Below are 16,117 nucleotides of genomic sequence, written 5' to 3'. Positions count from 1 at the left end.
CACCAACACCATCCAGATCCTGCTGAGATCCCACGGACACACGGACTCACCCACAGTATATTTAGGCACTTTTGGATTAGGAGAAACTACATTATGCTCCATCACATGATGTATGTGAGATGCGCCTGCAGGGGAGAGGGGCAGGAGCGCTGTCCTGTCTCCTTAAGGAGAGCAACCAGAAGGGGTGTGGAGACACCTAGGGGGTGAGTGGGTCAGGGGATGGTATAGTCTCTCCGCAAGGAGAGCACCTAGAATAGGGGGTGGGAGCACCTAAAAGATGAGTAAGGAGACTTATAAGGCCATGCATGCTCCTCTGGGAAATCTATGCAAATAAGAAAGATGGAATAATACCTCTGCAGCGCCATCCAATAGATCACTCTGTACCCCTACTATTTCACCAGAGACAGCGGGTGCCTGAAGAGCTGATCGGCCCGCTAAGCTTCCAATCACTAGCGATGCTCGCTCTTCAGGAATGACCCGTAAGGGATCTGCCACCCAACAAGTCCTGCATACCCCGCTCAGGACGCACCCACTACAGGGGACACCCGGCATGGGTCACCCCTGGCCAGTGACCGATCCAGCTATTACAGGTGTGAAGCGGGACAAACCCTTGTGTCCAAATGACCTACAGCAGAGCAACTGTTAGTAAATGTGAGAGATGGCACTTCTTGTAGTTGGCACCTCCGCTCATACACACATCAGGGGATTCCTAGAACAGCGGGCACTGGCAGGAAGATACCACCAGGAAGCCGACTCACAACCAACCAGTGAAAGGCTCAGATACCACCAGAGCAGATCATGGAAGCCCAACACACCTCGCACGATTCAGAGAAGCCTGTTGGATTACTGCCCCCCAGGCTCAGAGATACCACCAGGACGGGCAAGCCTGGGGCAGATGATGGCAGCCTGACACACCTCGCACGATTCAGAGAAGCCTACTGGATTACCGCCCCTCCAGGCTCAGCAACAACGCTTTCACGCTAGACGACCAGCATTCGGATTCCTGCGATTGAGAATCTCAACGATTACCGTTCAGTGTGAGCGCATGCGGCGACAGGACGGCGAATGAGGTCCAATTTGCTTGTCATTTCATTTCCGCATGAGAAGAATCAGCGACGGATCGTTACGTATTAACGGGCAGCGGGTCACTGAGGAGCGACCGCCTGTTACTGTGAATGGAGGCGGGTGGGACCGATCCCCGGGCGCTCCACCGCCATTCACTAGCGATGCTCATTCCCGTGTAAGAGCCCAGCAACAACTACCGCTGGGACGACTTGCTGGGCATATGTTGCCCGACAGATAGTCCAGTGTAAAAGGTTTGAGCAGCAGTTGCAATTATGTGAATGGCGTTCTCTCCGCAGCGCGAACACGGATTTCTGCAAGCCCCATTCCCAAGGATGAGACAGTTGCAGATATTTCTGCTGCGTGTCCATATATTCTCAGGCCGCTCTCACACGGACGTTTTTTTTTCCACGACTACCGCGCCGTTTTGAACACCGCGATATAACGCAGCCATTGATTTCATGGAGCCTTACAGACGTGTTCGAACGCAGGGCTTTCCAGTGTCGTGACTTTCGAGCGCTGCCTGTTCTAGCTTTTGCGCTTACCGCGCCTCAAAGATCATTGCAGATTTCAGCCTTGCAATTGAATCCAAACCGGAGGGGTGCAGCACATCCGCCCGTGTGAGCGCCCCCTTAAGGAGGGCCTGAAATGACTTCCGCTGCACGATCCTATGGTCTACAAATCAGATGGGACGCCCTGCCTGACGGTCGCAGCCCCCGAGCACAGGCGGGCCTCGGAGAAGGCGTCCGATGCTGTGTGTAACCCCTGATCATCTAACACATGCGGCCCCCCAGAGTTAGCAGGACCTGCAGCAGTCAGACCACCGGGGTCTCCATAGACACACGTCTCTAGGCGGGCAGTACATACGTGCACAGGACACGCCAGCGGAAGGCATGTGGATAAGTAGAGGTGGGACGCGCGTTCTCCACCGGAGCTCTACTTACACGCCAGCGGGTATCCGTAACAAGGAGTGAGAGCGGCCGCAGGCATCCGATTACCGCGGCGTTTTTAATTTAATGGGGCCTCGGAGAGATGCACTCCAACGCGCCATTATTTTTGAGCGCTGTCTACTCTATCTTGCAATGTTGTGTCGGTAAAATTGCGCCGTTTTGCCGCCGGCACGCGTGAGAGTGGCCTGAGTCTACGAGTCTCTTCCCAGGGACGCACAAAGACCTGACATTGCGGTGCAGCCTGCGCACTCATCCGTTCTGCGGATAGAAACCGCCCACCATGAGAACGCGCGAATACGGATGCGTCCATATTGGATCCACATTTGAATTCAATGTTATCATTTCCAATTGGGTATAAACTGCCTCCCCCCCCCTCGGAGAAAATAATCCCCAACCAGAGGCAAAAACGGATGAATGACGTATACAATCCCGCTCCATCGTGCGCAGTACGAGCGGCTACCAATACGCCCGACCAACGGCTGATCTGTCGCCTCCGGTACATGAAGTGCGCGGCTCGCTCACAGCATACGCGGCAGGTTTTTGGTAGAGCGACACGTCGCTCCTGGACGAACAAAGATGTACGGGTGATCTAAGGCAGCACCGGCCCATCACAGCCTGTAGTGCCTCCGGTGGCCGGAGGAGTGCGGCCGCAGCCATCTTTCTTCGCCCTCTAGTAAGGGCTGTGCCAGAGAACTAGTGATGACCTACCTTCAGGACCCGGAATATTCCGTCCCATGTGGCGTTACCCTCCCCCGCCCGCGGTTACCTGCAGGCTGCACGCAGTATGCCCTACGTGACGCCACTGCCCACACGCTATCCTGGCATCCAACATCACCACACGGCGCCATTTTTTCTTTCATGAGTAATACGCATAAACAATAAACACAAGTATGAGCGGCACAACGGGAATCACCGGGTGCTGCACGCAGAACGACCGTACAGCGGCGGCGAGGGGGCGCTCACACACAACAGATTTTGGTGCGGTATATCTGCACTTGCTCTAAAAACCATAAGTCGCAGAATTCAGCGCCGATCGCTGCGGCTTCACACTTGTGATCGAAGGAGTGAAACGCGCTGCAGAGATCCGCGCCAAAGTCCCAATTTTGACGCGGTGATTGGCGTTGATTTTCCGCTCCCCTCAGGGTAGGTTTACGCCTCGCTGACTTTGGCGCGGATCTGCAGACGTACCGAATGGCGTCCGCGGACCACCTAAGCGTAAGACTGACGGGGATCCCACCAATGGTGACCCCATCCTTGTGATCAGCGGGGTCCCAGCACAGACCTGACGACTCTCTGCCGCCCCCTGCAGGCTCGCCCTGCAGCAGATGACAGGCTGCCCCCTCCCCGCGGCCTCCTAGGCCCGGCCGGCCGCCGCAGCCTCCCCCGCCCGCACTTACTCTCGTTCAACACCTCCACCAGGTCTGCGCAGATCTCACACATCGTTCATGAAGCAGCCGCGTCCCGAGCATGGATCTAGCGCTGCCCGCGGCGCCGCTTCTGGCTGCAAGGCCCCGGGACGAGCGGGGGGCGAGGAGCGCACGGGGCCGGGTGCCGGCGAGGACCGATGCAGCTAGGAGGGAGATGGAGGACGAGGAGCTTCTCTTTCCTCCCCAAACGGGACCGAGGCGGCGACAAGCGGAGTCACTCACTGCCTCACCGAGCCATCATTACCACAGCCGCCGCCATTTTGGTTGGGGATGCTCAGGCCAGCTCGGCTGTTTCCGGAAGTGATTCGGCCGTTCGGTTTCGTTCAGCTCCTCCCAGCAGCCGAGCTGTCAGGTCACATGACCCAGAAGGGGAGAGGAGGGGGAGCCTCGTGAAGGCCTGAGGCCTGCGAGCGGCTGTGCCAAAAACTACAACTCCCAGCATATCCTGACAGGAGGCTGGCAAGGCATGCTGGGAGTTGTTTTAGTACCAGTAGAAAGTCTCTGGGTTTACAGTTATCTGACTGGAAATAAACACCGTTCTTTTGTTGCCCATAGCAACCAATCACGGAGCAGCTTTCGTTTTCCAAGAGCAGGGTAGGAAATAAAAGCTGCGCTGTGATTGGTCAGTAATGCCCCTAGCAACTGTTTCAAGGGAGCAGAAGTGGTATCAATTTTTGCGCAGTGGAAAAATCCGCATCAAAAGATTTTGGTGCAGCTCTGCGGCAGAATTGTCCTCTTCAATTAGAAGGGTGAAATGTGCCGCCAATTCGCCACAAAAAAAACATTTTTAAATTCTCCCCAATGGTGGATCTGCAGCGCAAAATATGCTGGAGATTTTGGTGCACAGCCGCAGGGCAATTTAATACGTCTCAAGTACCCTCCTTTATAAGTCTGGAATTTAGCCGCGGCAAATCCACCTTGGCCGCTAATCCCGAGATCAGCCAGCCATGTGTGTGAGATTTCTCAGAAATCTTGTCCACACAGGACGGCAAATCCGCCATGGCAAAGCGGGCAGAAGCCAGTGTTGCGGTGCGGATTCGCCGGAAACAGCATGTCCATTTTTTTTCCGCTGCGGCCACGCTCTCCTCTTTGGGAGTGCCGGCCGCAACGGAAAAGCGTGCGGCCAGGCCGCTTCAAAACCCGCGGCTAAGTGCCGCAGGTTTTGAAGCAGCGCTTTTTCTGGCGGAAATCTCTCGTTTTTTCGCTGGAGCCAAACTGTGAGATTTCCGCACGGAATCTGCCCAGTGGGAACCCAGCCTTAGTCTGCCCCACGTATTTCAATCTCAGCAGAAAGGGTTTATTCACACGAACAATATTTTCGTGCGTGCCTTGCGCGGTGTGATGTGCACAAAACGAACACAGATATGAAATCCATCCTTTTTATGGATTAATTCGCATGAGCGACTTTTTCCTCGCAGCACGCTCTATCTTTGGCCGTGAATGCCTATCTTGAATGGGACCTTAGAAGACCTTGCATGGCGCTCGCTGCGTCCGATTGAAGTCGATCCCATCATGGCATGAAACACGAGCGTGAGTTTCTCGGACCAATATCACGCTCGCTCATATGAAAGTAGCCTATTTCTAAGGGCCCATTAACACCCGCACATTTTCTGTCCGTGTGCCGCCATATTCTTTACTCACTGTATACGGAATGGCACGCGGACACATTGAAGTCAATTGGTGAATTCAGACGTACATGTTGTAAGGTCGACCGAAATTGCACTTAAAAAAAACTGTGCAACCAAACTTTTATTTGCACACGTGAAAAACTGTTGACACATGGATGACGCACGGACTTAAAAAAGCACACATATGCGACAAAAATGCGTGCAACACGCACACACAGTAAAATCAATTTGTTTTTCACTGACCGACATTACATAATGCCGTGTCAATCGGCCCTTGCGGATATGTTACGGATTTTCCACAGCATTTCCGCTCCTCGCATATCGCAATCACGCGCTCTTGGCAGCACAAGGTGCAGCCCTCACATTCCTCACCCAGCAACCGTTACCAAGCACCAGGGCCGCCAGTCATGTGATGCGAAAGTGGTGCCTTCTGACCAGCGGCCGCATCACTTAGTAGCGGTTGTCGGGTGAGGGCTGTTCTGTGCGCTGCAGTGTGGGGGCTGCTGACTGCGAGGTGCGGATTTCACCCTGTTTTTGATGCAGAAATGCCGCAAAGGCGAGGCATATTTCTTTAAAACCGCCTCCTATCACTTCAGGTAAAGTAGCGTTCCTCCGGTACGCCAAGTGTTTCCCTTTGTCTTTGATGGTAAACCTTGCATCGCACTTGCGTGCACATCACACTCTGTGCGATGTGCAATGCATTCCAAGGAACGCAAAAAGATAAGAGCGTGGCACGATTTCTCAAAAAAAAAGGGGAGGGGGAGGGAGTTAATCTGCGTCCGGCGCTCGGAAAAGAAGACAGCTGCTCTATTTAAGCTAATAGCAGTAGAGATGAGCGAGCCTACTCGGCCACGCCCCTTTTTCGCCCGAGTACCGCGATTTTCGAGTACTTCCGTACTCGGGCGAAAAGATTCGGGTGGCGCCGTGGGTGAGTGGGGGGTTGCAGCGGGGAGTGGGGAGGAGAGGGAGAGAGAGGGGGCTCCCCCCTGTTCCCCGCTGCTACCCCCCACGCCACTACGCCTCCCCCCGCCCCCCCGAATCTTTTCACCCGAGTGCTGAAGTACTCGAAAATCGCGGTGCTCGATCGAGTAATTACTTGAAACGAGTAGGTTCGCTCATCTTTAAATAGCAGCCATTCTGTCGACCGACGGAATTCCGTGCTGCAATGTATTTTACACGTGATACACCCATGTGACTGGACTAGAAAACGCGAATTAATTTTGGGATTAGATCACGGCTATTCTTCTTTATTGCAATTCTCAGCCACGTGCGGGCAGCATGAAAACGCACACACTCGTGCGAATGAGGCATGAGGCTACATTTACAGAGTCGTTCAGAATGCTGTTCAGTTACTCCATTCCAGGGCGCCGCCTGGATGGCCGAAAACGACTACTGTTAGTAAAACGGAGATGAAGGCTGTAAGCTTTGTTCTCCGGTTCAGCAGGTTCAAGTCTGTTTCAAGCAATTTGGCAGGACAACAATAGTCAACTACGCTTTTACTAACAGCAGTCTATGGAGCCGTCCAGTGTTCCGTCTGCATGCCATTTTTGAGCTTCCACACAGAGCCCTGGGACAGAACCTCAGAACAGGGTTCTGAAGGTTGTTTGAATGTAGCCTAAGGTCAATGTACTTGACAGGCGTAGGGTTGGCACCCTTGTCACAAAAAAATACCACTCAAGGCTTATCACCATTTACATTTTTCTAGGGTCACAAATAGTAATTATGCCCCCCTCAGTGGCCCCAGTAGTAATAGTGCCTCCCTTAGAGGCCCAAGTAGTAATAGTGCCCCTTAATAGTTCCAGTAGTAATAGTGCCCCCAATAGTTGCCCCCAGTAGTAGTAGTGACCCTTTAATGGTCCCAGTAGTAATAATGATTCCCTTAGTGGCCCCAGAAATAATAGTATCCCTCTTTGTGTCCCCAATAATAATAGTGACCTCTCCTTAGTGGCCAAAGTAGTAATAGTGTCCCCCTTAATGGTCCTGTCAGTAAGTATGCCCCTGGCTAGCCCTAGTACCCTGTTTCCCTGAAAATAATACATACCCCGAAAATAAGACATAGCATGATTTTCCAGAATTTTTGAGGATGCAAAATGATTTTTCAGGCTTTTTGAGGATGCGTATTATTAATAGTTCCCCTTAGTGGCCCCAGTATTAATAGTGCCCCACAGTGCTTCCCAGCTTGTGTCCTCCCCACTGTTAATCTCACTCTCTCCGTAGCGCTGGTCCGGCCGCCGCTGCTGTAATCAGAAACTTTGATCCTGAAACTGTCCTGCCGACGTCTGTGTTCCTGCACATCCTGTACGCAGGGCAGATACTGGGAGGACAGGTCACCAATCACAGTCTCTGATTACAGCAGCGGTGGACAGACCGGAGTGACGGAGTGAATGAAATACTTGTTGCTGCAGGTGCTCACAGCTGAGTTATTTTTTACTGGCCATTAATATGGCTGGTGAAAAATACCATCTGGGCTGGTGAGTTACTAGCCGGGTGGCTACCTGTAGAGAGCCTATCAGCTTTATGTCTGGTGGAGGAAGAATGAAGCATATACTGAAAGATCACCCTGCTTACAGTGAAGCATAGCGGTGGCTCGGTGAGGCTCTGGGGTTGCTTTGCTTCCTCTGTCACTGGAAACCTGAAGCATGTGGCCGGCAAGATGGATTCTATCCAGTAGCAGGAAATCCCATGAGAAAGGTCATGCCTTCTGTGAGGAAGCTGAAGCTTCGTCATCATTGGAACTTCCAATAGAACAATTGTAGTGGCCTGAAGTATACATATCTGGCCCGTCCATAACAGTTCATAAATGTTCATATATGTGTCCCTAAATGTCTGTCATGTCTTTAACCCCTTAATGACATGGCCTATTTTGGTGTTGAGGACCAAGCGATTTTTGGTATTTTTCCATCTCCATTTTTCAAAAGCCATAACTTTTTTATTTTTCCGTCGACGCGGCCTTATAAGGGCTTGTTTTTTGCGTGGCGAGCTGTAGTTTTTATCGGTGCCACATTTGGGTACATAGGCTATATCGTAAAACTTTTATAATTTTTTTTATGATAACAGAGAGAGAAAACGCATCAATTCTGACATAGATTTTTTTATTTTTTGACAGCGTTAATCATGCAGCATAAATGACACACTAATTTTTTTCTGCGGGTCGGTACGGTTACAACGATACCAAAATTCTTATTTTTTTTAGGTTTTTACACTCTTTTGCAATAAAAAGCCTTTTTTTTGGAAATCTTTTTTTTTCTCTATAGCTGCATTCAAAGTCCTGTAACTTTTTTATTTTTCTATGTACGGAGCTCTATAAGGGCTTATTTTTTGCGAGACAAGCTGTAGTTTTTATTGGTACCATTTTGGGGAATGTACGGCTTTTTTGATCACTTTTATTGCATTTTTTGTGAGGCAAAATGCTAAAAATTAGCATTTTGCCTCTGTTTTTTAGCGGGTTTTTTTACGCTTTTTGTCGTACAAAATAAAAAGCGTGTTCAACTTTTTGTACACGTCGTTACGGATGCGTCAATACCCAATATGTGGGGTTTTAATTTTTTTTTACCTTTTTTTATGCTAATATTAGAAAAAGCATAAAAAAGGGGGTTTTTAACTTTTTTTTAAACATTTTTCTTTTTTTTACATTTTTGTTGTCTTTTTTTTACACTATTTGAGTCCCTCTGAGGGACTTGCAGCACTGTGCCTATGATCGCTGTCATAAGGTATGGCAGAGCTACTGCTCTGCCATGCCTTATCGCTTATACAGCGATCATAGGCATTGGCAATACAGGACGCCAGTGTCTGGCGTCCTGTTGCCATGGTGACAGGCCGGGCTCTCGCGATAACATCGCGAGAGCCGGCCGTAGACACAGAGGGAGCGCGCTCCCTCTGTGAAATCTTTCCCTGCCGCGATCTACTTAGATCGCGGCAGGAGAAGGGGTAACAGCAGGGGGGGGCATCGGAGATGTTGCAGCGGGACGCTGGCTGCGGGATCAGTCATGATCTCGCGCTATCCCGATGACGTACCGGTACGTCATTTTGCGCGAAGTACCAGCCTGCCATGACGTACCGGTACGTCATGGAGCGGGAAGAGGTTAATGTGGATGCACTGTGCAATTGTCTTGTCAGTGATTTATGTATATTGCACAGCTGCAGCATGCAAAAGGTTAATGTCTAGGTATGTCTGGAAAATGTAACAGTTTCTGTGTACCTAATGTTGTCATGTATTCAATGTTGTCACGTGAGCGTGAAAGATATATGTGTTTGCAAGATGTGCAAATGTAGGTAGTTGTTCTTGGAGTCTGGAGTCTTTGCCAAGCAGTACACGTGAGGAGGAGACATCCCCACCTAGGCCTATCCAGTATGGAAGAAGCAGAGCAATACATCCATCTACTTTGAATGGAGAATACCCCGTCTTATCCCCAGTTGACATAGAGTTTAGAAGCTACTATGGAAGGATTGAGAGAGTACCTTCACAGACAACTAAACAGTATGTGTTGGCCAGTAGAGAGAGTGAGAGTAAGAGAAGTCGTCCGGGAGAGTGATGCTACAGATAACGAGGACTGTATGTATCAAGATGCCCCGAGTTGCCTCCCTGCCTCCCCACAAATATAAGTTGTCTTAATTCCAATCCTCCATGTCAAGGACTGTTGTATATTACCCCTGTTGAATGTTCCAGTAGAGAAAGGCTTTACCAACCGTTCTCGGTTTAGTCTATTTAAACTACAGCCCTGTGTGTGTGGACTATTTATTGGACCATCGTCGGAGTTCACCACAGTGGACGAAACAGTGGCGTCACCCGTGACAAATACCAAAGTTTCCACGCAGACGTTTATACAGGTAACCACATCATCAGGGTTACCTGGAGAGGGTTGACAGGGCCTTGGTAAAGGGTTGCTTGCATGCCTCAGCTGAGGAGATGGTAGTTCCACTGTGACATCTCTAACAGATACCCCGCCATCTCCTCAGCTGTGGGCCCTGCACCACGGTCACTGCACAATGATCCCAAGCAGAATTCAAAGTTCACCCAGGCTTAGTTTCAGAAGAAGTCTTGAAGATTCTGGAGCGGCCGTCATAATCATGTGACGTGAACCTCCTAGAAAATCTTTGGTTGGATTTGAAGAAGACGGTTACATCACACATATCCCATAATATTAGTGAAGTGCAGGACATTCCCCATGAGAAATGGGCTAAGATTCCTAAGCTGTAGGAAGCTGGTCTCTGGCTCTGCATCATGTTTGCAGCAGGTCATAAAGGAAAAGCTACTCTACTAAGTACTAAGGACAGCTGTCATGAAGGCCCGGTAAAACTGCACCAGATGTCAGTGTAGTTAGGAATCCTTTATTAAAGCTATATATTTCAAAATTGAACTAATCCCTTAGGCTACATTGGACAATGGGCGCTGTCTTTGTTCTTCTTGAGAAGCACATGAAGTGCCTGGCTACTTGCTAAACTTGTTTGGAAGACTGTTTGATTGTTGACTCATCCTTCATTGTCGAGAGAGGCCGTATTTACATGGCCGATATTCTCGCACCACTTTTGTGCAATGTGAGACCCCCGCGTCTCCAATGGTGTTTGTGGAGAGGAAAGTCCCCAGCTGAAGATGACCTATCCCCATACCCATGAAATCTGTAAGCTTACAACTGGCCTCTACTTTTTATAATAACCACATTGTTACTGTAGGCAGTTAAAGGGTGAAGTTGTGGATGGAGTATATCTCCCTCCCAGGCTCTTAGTCTGGACAGGGTGGCGGTCCAGTCCACAACTTCACCCTGATTCCTAGGAAGCTCAGCTGTGGGCACTGACCCCGTTACTGGGGCATAAAAGGCTGCAGCTCCCAGGGAGTCAGTGCCTGACAACCTGAGAAGGAAGCCTCTGAGCACCCTGCGTGGTGCAGCATTTCATTTGGTATATTACATGGACTTTTTCTGTTGTTTTCTGCCTGGAGCATGCTTTAAAAATAAAAAACTGAAGTAAGTTTTATGCACCTTCGAGTCCAGAGTGTCTGTGCCACCCCCACCCCCTGAAAGACTGTTACATTACCTAAAAAACAATTGAGAATTGTCCCAAAACGTATACTGCTCCGAGATACGATTAACTCCTTGAGGTTACAGCAATTTTGATTCTTATCCCCTATCCACTGAATAGGAAAAAAGTGCCAGATCACTGGGGGTCTTACCAGTGGGACCCCGGTGCTTTCAAAATCTGCATATCCCAAATACTCCATGAGAATATAGTTTTGGTGCACATGTGTGACCACTACAGCATTCACATCTATGACATGGAGGGAGATTGATGCGCTGGGCAACCTCCGTCCCATTGAAGTGTATAAAGCCATGGCCACACATATGCATTCCCATGTAGGATTCAAGGTCAGACCCCCATTGATACCTTTTTTTAGTCCCCCTCTCCTAAATGATACTTCTCAACAATCCCTTTGGTGTCCTGCAAGCTCTTTATGGTTTTTGCTGAAAAATGCAACTAAGAAAATGTCGGTAAAATCGGTATTAGTGTATCTTGACGCCACCGGATGTGGTGGGTGTAGCTCAGTGTTAGGGAGCTTGACAGCAATGTCACGCCCCCAGTGTGTGATTGGGTCACCCTCCATTGCTGTGTGTTGTGGTGGCCTTCAGAGAATGTTCCCCAGTGGCTGAGGTGAGTAAGGCCAGCTTCTGCTGTCGCTCTCTCCCTCTCCACTCGGCTCCTGCTGTCTCCCCCTTCCCGCAATGGAATGGGCTCCTGCTCCTTGCGGCCGTGGCTCCGGCGCTGCTGCAGTCTCCCCTTGGCTGCTGGTGTCTCCCCTTATGCCGCTGTTTCTGTATACCCTTGGCTCATGCTGTCACCCCCAGCGCAGTGTGATCGCCTGCAGCTCTCTTCCTTCAGCTCCTGCAGTCTCCCCTTAGGTGAGGCGGCCGGCAAACTGTCGTCCGGTGTCCCTGTGCTCCGTCCCTTGCGCCGTTCCTGTGATGGTGGCAGGCTGGCGGCTGAGTCCTACATCCCGGCCGCCGCCTGTGTGGTGCATTCCAGCCGGTGGCGGCTGCCTGCTCTGTCCTGGGCGCGGCCTCAAGGCTGTGTCTCATGGCCACTCGCCCGCTCACACCAGACGCTTCTGCTGCTGTCGCAGTCCTCAGGACAGCGCTTCGTGGATAAACCCCCCCAGTCAATCCAATGCTGGGGGAGTTACTTTTTTTTGACAGTCCTGTATCATGTCGCCACCCCTAACTTCCAGTGGCGACATAATACACTAATACCAGTAAAATCCCCCCTAAAAGAGCTGAACTTTATATGGGGTAAATCAGAATCACTATAAATAATGGCAGCAGGGTGCTGACTACTATTTACCATGATGTTAAATGTGATTGGCTAATTCTGAACACAACCACGTCCCCCAATATAAGAGGGTGCTCACATTTATGAAGCCGCATTATTTTAGTTTTGTTTTTTTTTTCCATCCTAAAAGATTTCAGCTTGTTTTTAATGGAATTGTACAGAAGCTGAAATGATTAATCTTTGTTGGATTTAACATGACAAACGGGGGGGTGTAGACTTTTTATATCCACTGTAAATTGGTCTTTACCTTTAAACACTTGGTGAGAAAAAAGTTCCTAAAAGGGTCTGCTAGAACAATACCTACCAGGTTCAGACCTGTAGTAAAAATGGAACTGGCCTTAGGCCGGCGTCACACGGGCATATTTGTGTGTGCAAATGTTGCACGCACAATAAGCAGAGAATACAACCCATTGATCTCAATGGGTTAGTTCACATTTTCATATTTAGCGCACACATTTCAGTTGCACGAAAAAATAGAACATGCTCTATTTTTCTGCATATTTGCGTACCAAAGGTGCCCATAGAAGTCAATGGGGGGTACGCAAATGCGCATGCAAACACGAGAAGATGCATGAAACACTGCGTAATTCCACTGAAAAAATTAAACATATCAGTATCTCATTAAAACTAATTAGCCATTTCAATCAGTGCATCTTTGTTTGCCACGTGCAAATGAAAATGTCTTGCGGGAACAAATAGTACAGTAAAATATGCCAATGTGCGTGCAAAAAAGCATTGTTCATTCCGCAGAAACACAGCACTCAGGCATGTGCAAATGCGCATACGTTTGTGTGAAGGGGGCCTTAAAGCCCCATTTACATGCATAGATGATCGCTCAAAATTCGTTCAGAAGATAAGGAGAATGACAGTTTGGAGCAATCATTTCGCATAAAGTACTAATGGGTACTAATGCCCATTAGTACTTTATCAGCTTCATTTGCATGCAAATGAGCCTCCAGAAGCTGTTGCAGAACTCACCAGGAGGTCTGAGCTCTGTAATTATCTCCATTGTTCAGCCATGGGCTGCACAGAAAATACAATGTTATTTCCAGCTCCCTGCATGCGTTCTGAATGATGGTTTTTACGCTGAACTAAAAATCATCGTTCAAACGAAAAATGCACGATGGTAGCACTTACACACAACGATTATTGCTCAAAAGCCATAATTTTAACAACTTTTGAACGATAATCATTGCATGTAAATAGGGCTTTAGTCCTAAAAGCTTCTGCTAATTTCACTTTGAAAATCTGGTCGAGGTCCCATATTAATAACTATCCTTAAAAGTTACTTTCTCTTGGCCATAACATCAGTTAAAAGTGTATATGGGAGCTCCAAACATTGGTAAATTGTAATCAGGTCACCATTATCCATTTTTAATGTGACATTAATTACAGCGTGCTGCACATATGAAAAGGATTTCAGTACATGACAAAGAAAAGCAAGAACAAATATGACTAAACGAGTGACAGACTGGCCTTGCCTTCCCGTCCCTGTGGCAATGTCTGAGGCACTGACCATAATTACATCACCTGTGCAACAATGAGGAAATCCTGAAAACATGACCTGTTGGCGGTCCCTGAGGACTGGAGTTGGGGAACACTGCTGTAGATGGCAGGCTTTTCTGAAAAGGTGGGTTCCAGTGTTCTATACCCAGCCCTCCTTTCATAAGGAATGTAATCTCCATTCCCTATGTCTGTCCTGCTGTCCCAAGAACTATTTAGCACAGTGTAAAGAGATCTGAAAGGTTGATCATTTATTCATTTTTTTTTCTGGGAGAAACAAAGGCTTACAAGTCACCTGACCACTGGCATAACTATAGGGGATGTGGTTGCACCCGGGCCCTGGAGAATTAGTGAGCCCATAAGACCTCTCTTCTCCATATAGGGAGCCCAGTACTATGAATAAAGCGTTATAGTCTTTGAATTAACCTGTTACAGGTTTTGCATTGGGGCCCAGGAACTTAAAGTTACGCCTCTGCACCCATGTGCGTAACTATAGAGGATGCAGGGGATGCGATTGCACCCGGGCTCAGAAGCCTTAGGGGGCCCATAAGGCCTAACTTCTCCACATAGTAAGCCTAGTAGTATGAATAAAGCTTTATAGTTGGGGGCCCTGTTACAGGTTTTGCATTGGGGCCCAGAAGCTTCAAGTTACGCCTCTGTCTGCACCTTATCTAAAGGTGCGTTTAGACGAAACAATATTGTTCAAACAAAACAAAGTGAACAATATTCTTTTGATGTAAACGCAAACCAACGAATGAACAACTATTAGGTCTGCAGCTCAGACTTGTCTGTCTCCTGCTGTTTCTGACAGATGTGGGCGTCGTCCTGCTTTCCCTGTAACTTGAACTGCTGCATACTTCTCTCCAGCACTTCAGTGGTTACATGCTTCAGCTCTCCTAGCTCAGCTGTAGGGTATTAGTAAGTACATCCCTATTTAGCTGAGCTGAGAACCCTCCCTCTTTGCCTCAGTGTTGTGTGTATGCCTCTAACACCCAGCATAGGTCTCGTCTCTGTCTTCTTAGCTGTGCTTATCCTGTACTTTATCGGTGTTTGTTTGTTTGCTGCTCTCCAGTCTTTGCACGCCTCCTGTCTTGTATCCTATTGCCTATTTCTCAGCCTTGTCCATGTGTTCGCTTCCCCTTTTTGCCTTCCCGTCCCTGCGCTATTCCCACCCTGTTCTGTGTTTTCGGTGTATACAGCGGTATGTTCAGTGTCCCATCAGGGTTAGTCAGGGTCGAGAGGAAGACTGTGGGGCCATTCTTATCAGGGCGCCTAACTCACTAGGAATCTGCCTGTCTAAACAGACTGCATGAGAGCAAATGAGCTACCGATGACGTCACTCGCTCGTGCAAATGGGAATCGTTCTGTCTAAAAATAGCCTTACTTGGCTATATAGATGAAAAACACCATTAGACTGACTTATATTATTTAGAATTCTAATCCACCTAAGGCCAGGCTCACTTTTCTGTTCACACTCTAATCTTTGTTAACATTGCATATGGGCTGTGGGTACCTGCGCCATCACTAAGCAACAATGCAGAAAATACAAAACATTAAAGGAAAAAAAAACGGCATGAACGACGGCGAGCTGTCACGGTCATCCACAAGACAGAAAAATAAGGTACGCAGGCTCAGCAGCTGCGTTCACAGATGGAATTCGCTGCGGGCCTTCTGCATGGGGGAATAAAGTCTGCTGATGTATGCCTGGCCTAAGTTAGTTAGAGCCCTCTCCTAGTTCAGTGTCCATCTCTTGGGTTGACGAAAGTTTGCTTTGCTGCTTGGAGTTTGCACTATGGATCTTATTTACTAACACTGTCTAAAGGTCAGACAGTGAAAACTTGAAGTACACAGTATTAGGATGGTATCACATCTGTGCCAGGGATTCATTTGCGGAGCAGAAAAGGGGAATACCCGTGGCCGAATGGTTAGACGGAACCGAACAGCATCAAGCAAACCCCATTGACTATAATGGGGTCCACCCACTTTTCGCCTAGCAGCTATTGGATGGAAGGAAAGGCGCTGCATGTAAAACAAGCCTTAAAATGTCTCAGATTTATCACAGTAGTTCTGCAGAATTACAAATCTATCAAATTTTAGGACCGTCTTATCCACGGGCCCTTTTACAAGGAAGGATTGTTCAGATTCTCACTGGATCACGAAAAATGAAGAATAATCATTCAGTGTAAATGCTGTTAATGGATGAACGGCGTTTGTCCTTCAGTTTCAGCAG

At 48.7% G+C, this 16,117-nt stretch overlaps 1 protein-coding gene across 1 annotated transcript in view; it reads right to left on the bottom strand.

The window, feature by feature from the left end:
* The window catches only part of USP34 (ubiquitin specific peptidase 34), a 127,701-nt gene extending 123,980 nt beyond the window's left edge, over window positions 1–3,721 (bottom strand). Inside the window, exon 1 of the mRNA XM_066595726.1 lies at window positions 3,410–3,721. Within this exon, the coding sequence (XP_066451823.1) occupies window positions 3,410–3,452 (43 nt within the window). The 5' untranslated portion in view covers window positions 3,453–3,721. The remainder of the gene's footprint in view (window positions 1–3,409) is intronic.
* Window positions 3,722–16,117: the final 12,396 nt, after the last annotated feature.

The sequence above is a fragment of the Eleutherodactylus coqui genome, chromosome 3 (assembly GCF_035609145.1).
Source record: "Eleutherodactylus coqui strain aEleCoq1 chromosome 3, aEleCoq1.hap1, whole genome shotgun sequence".
Lineage (NCBI taxonomy): Eukaryota > Metazoa > Chordata > Amphibia > Anura > Eleutherodactylidae > Eleutherodactylus > Eleutherodactylus coqui.
This window is presented reverse-complemented; position numbering and strand designations above follow the sequence as displayed.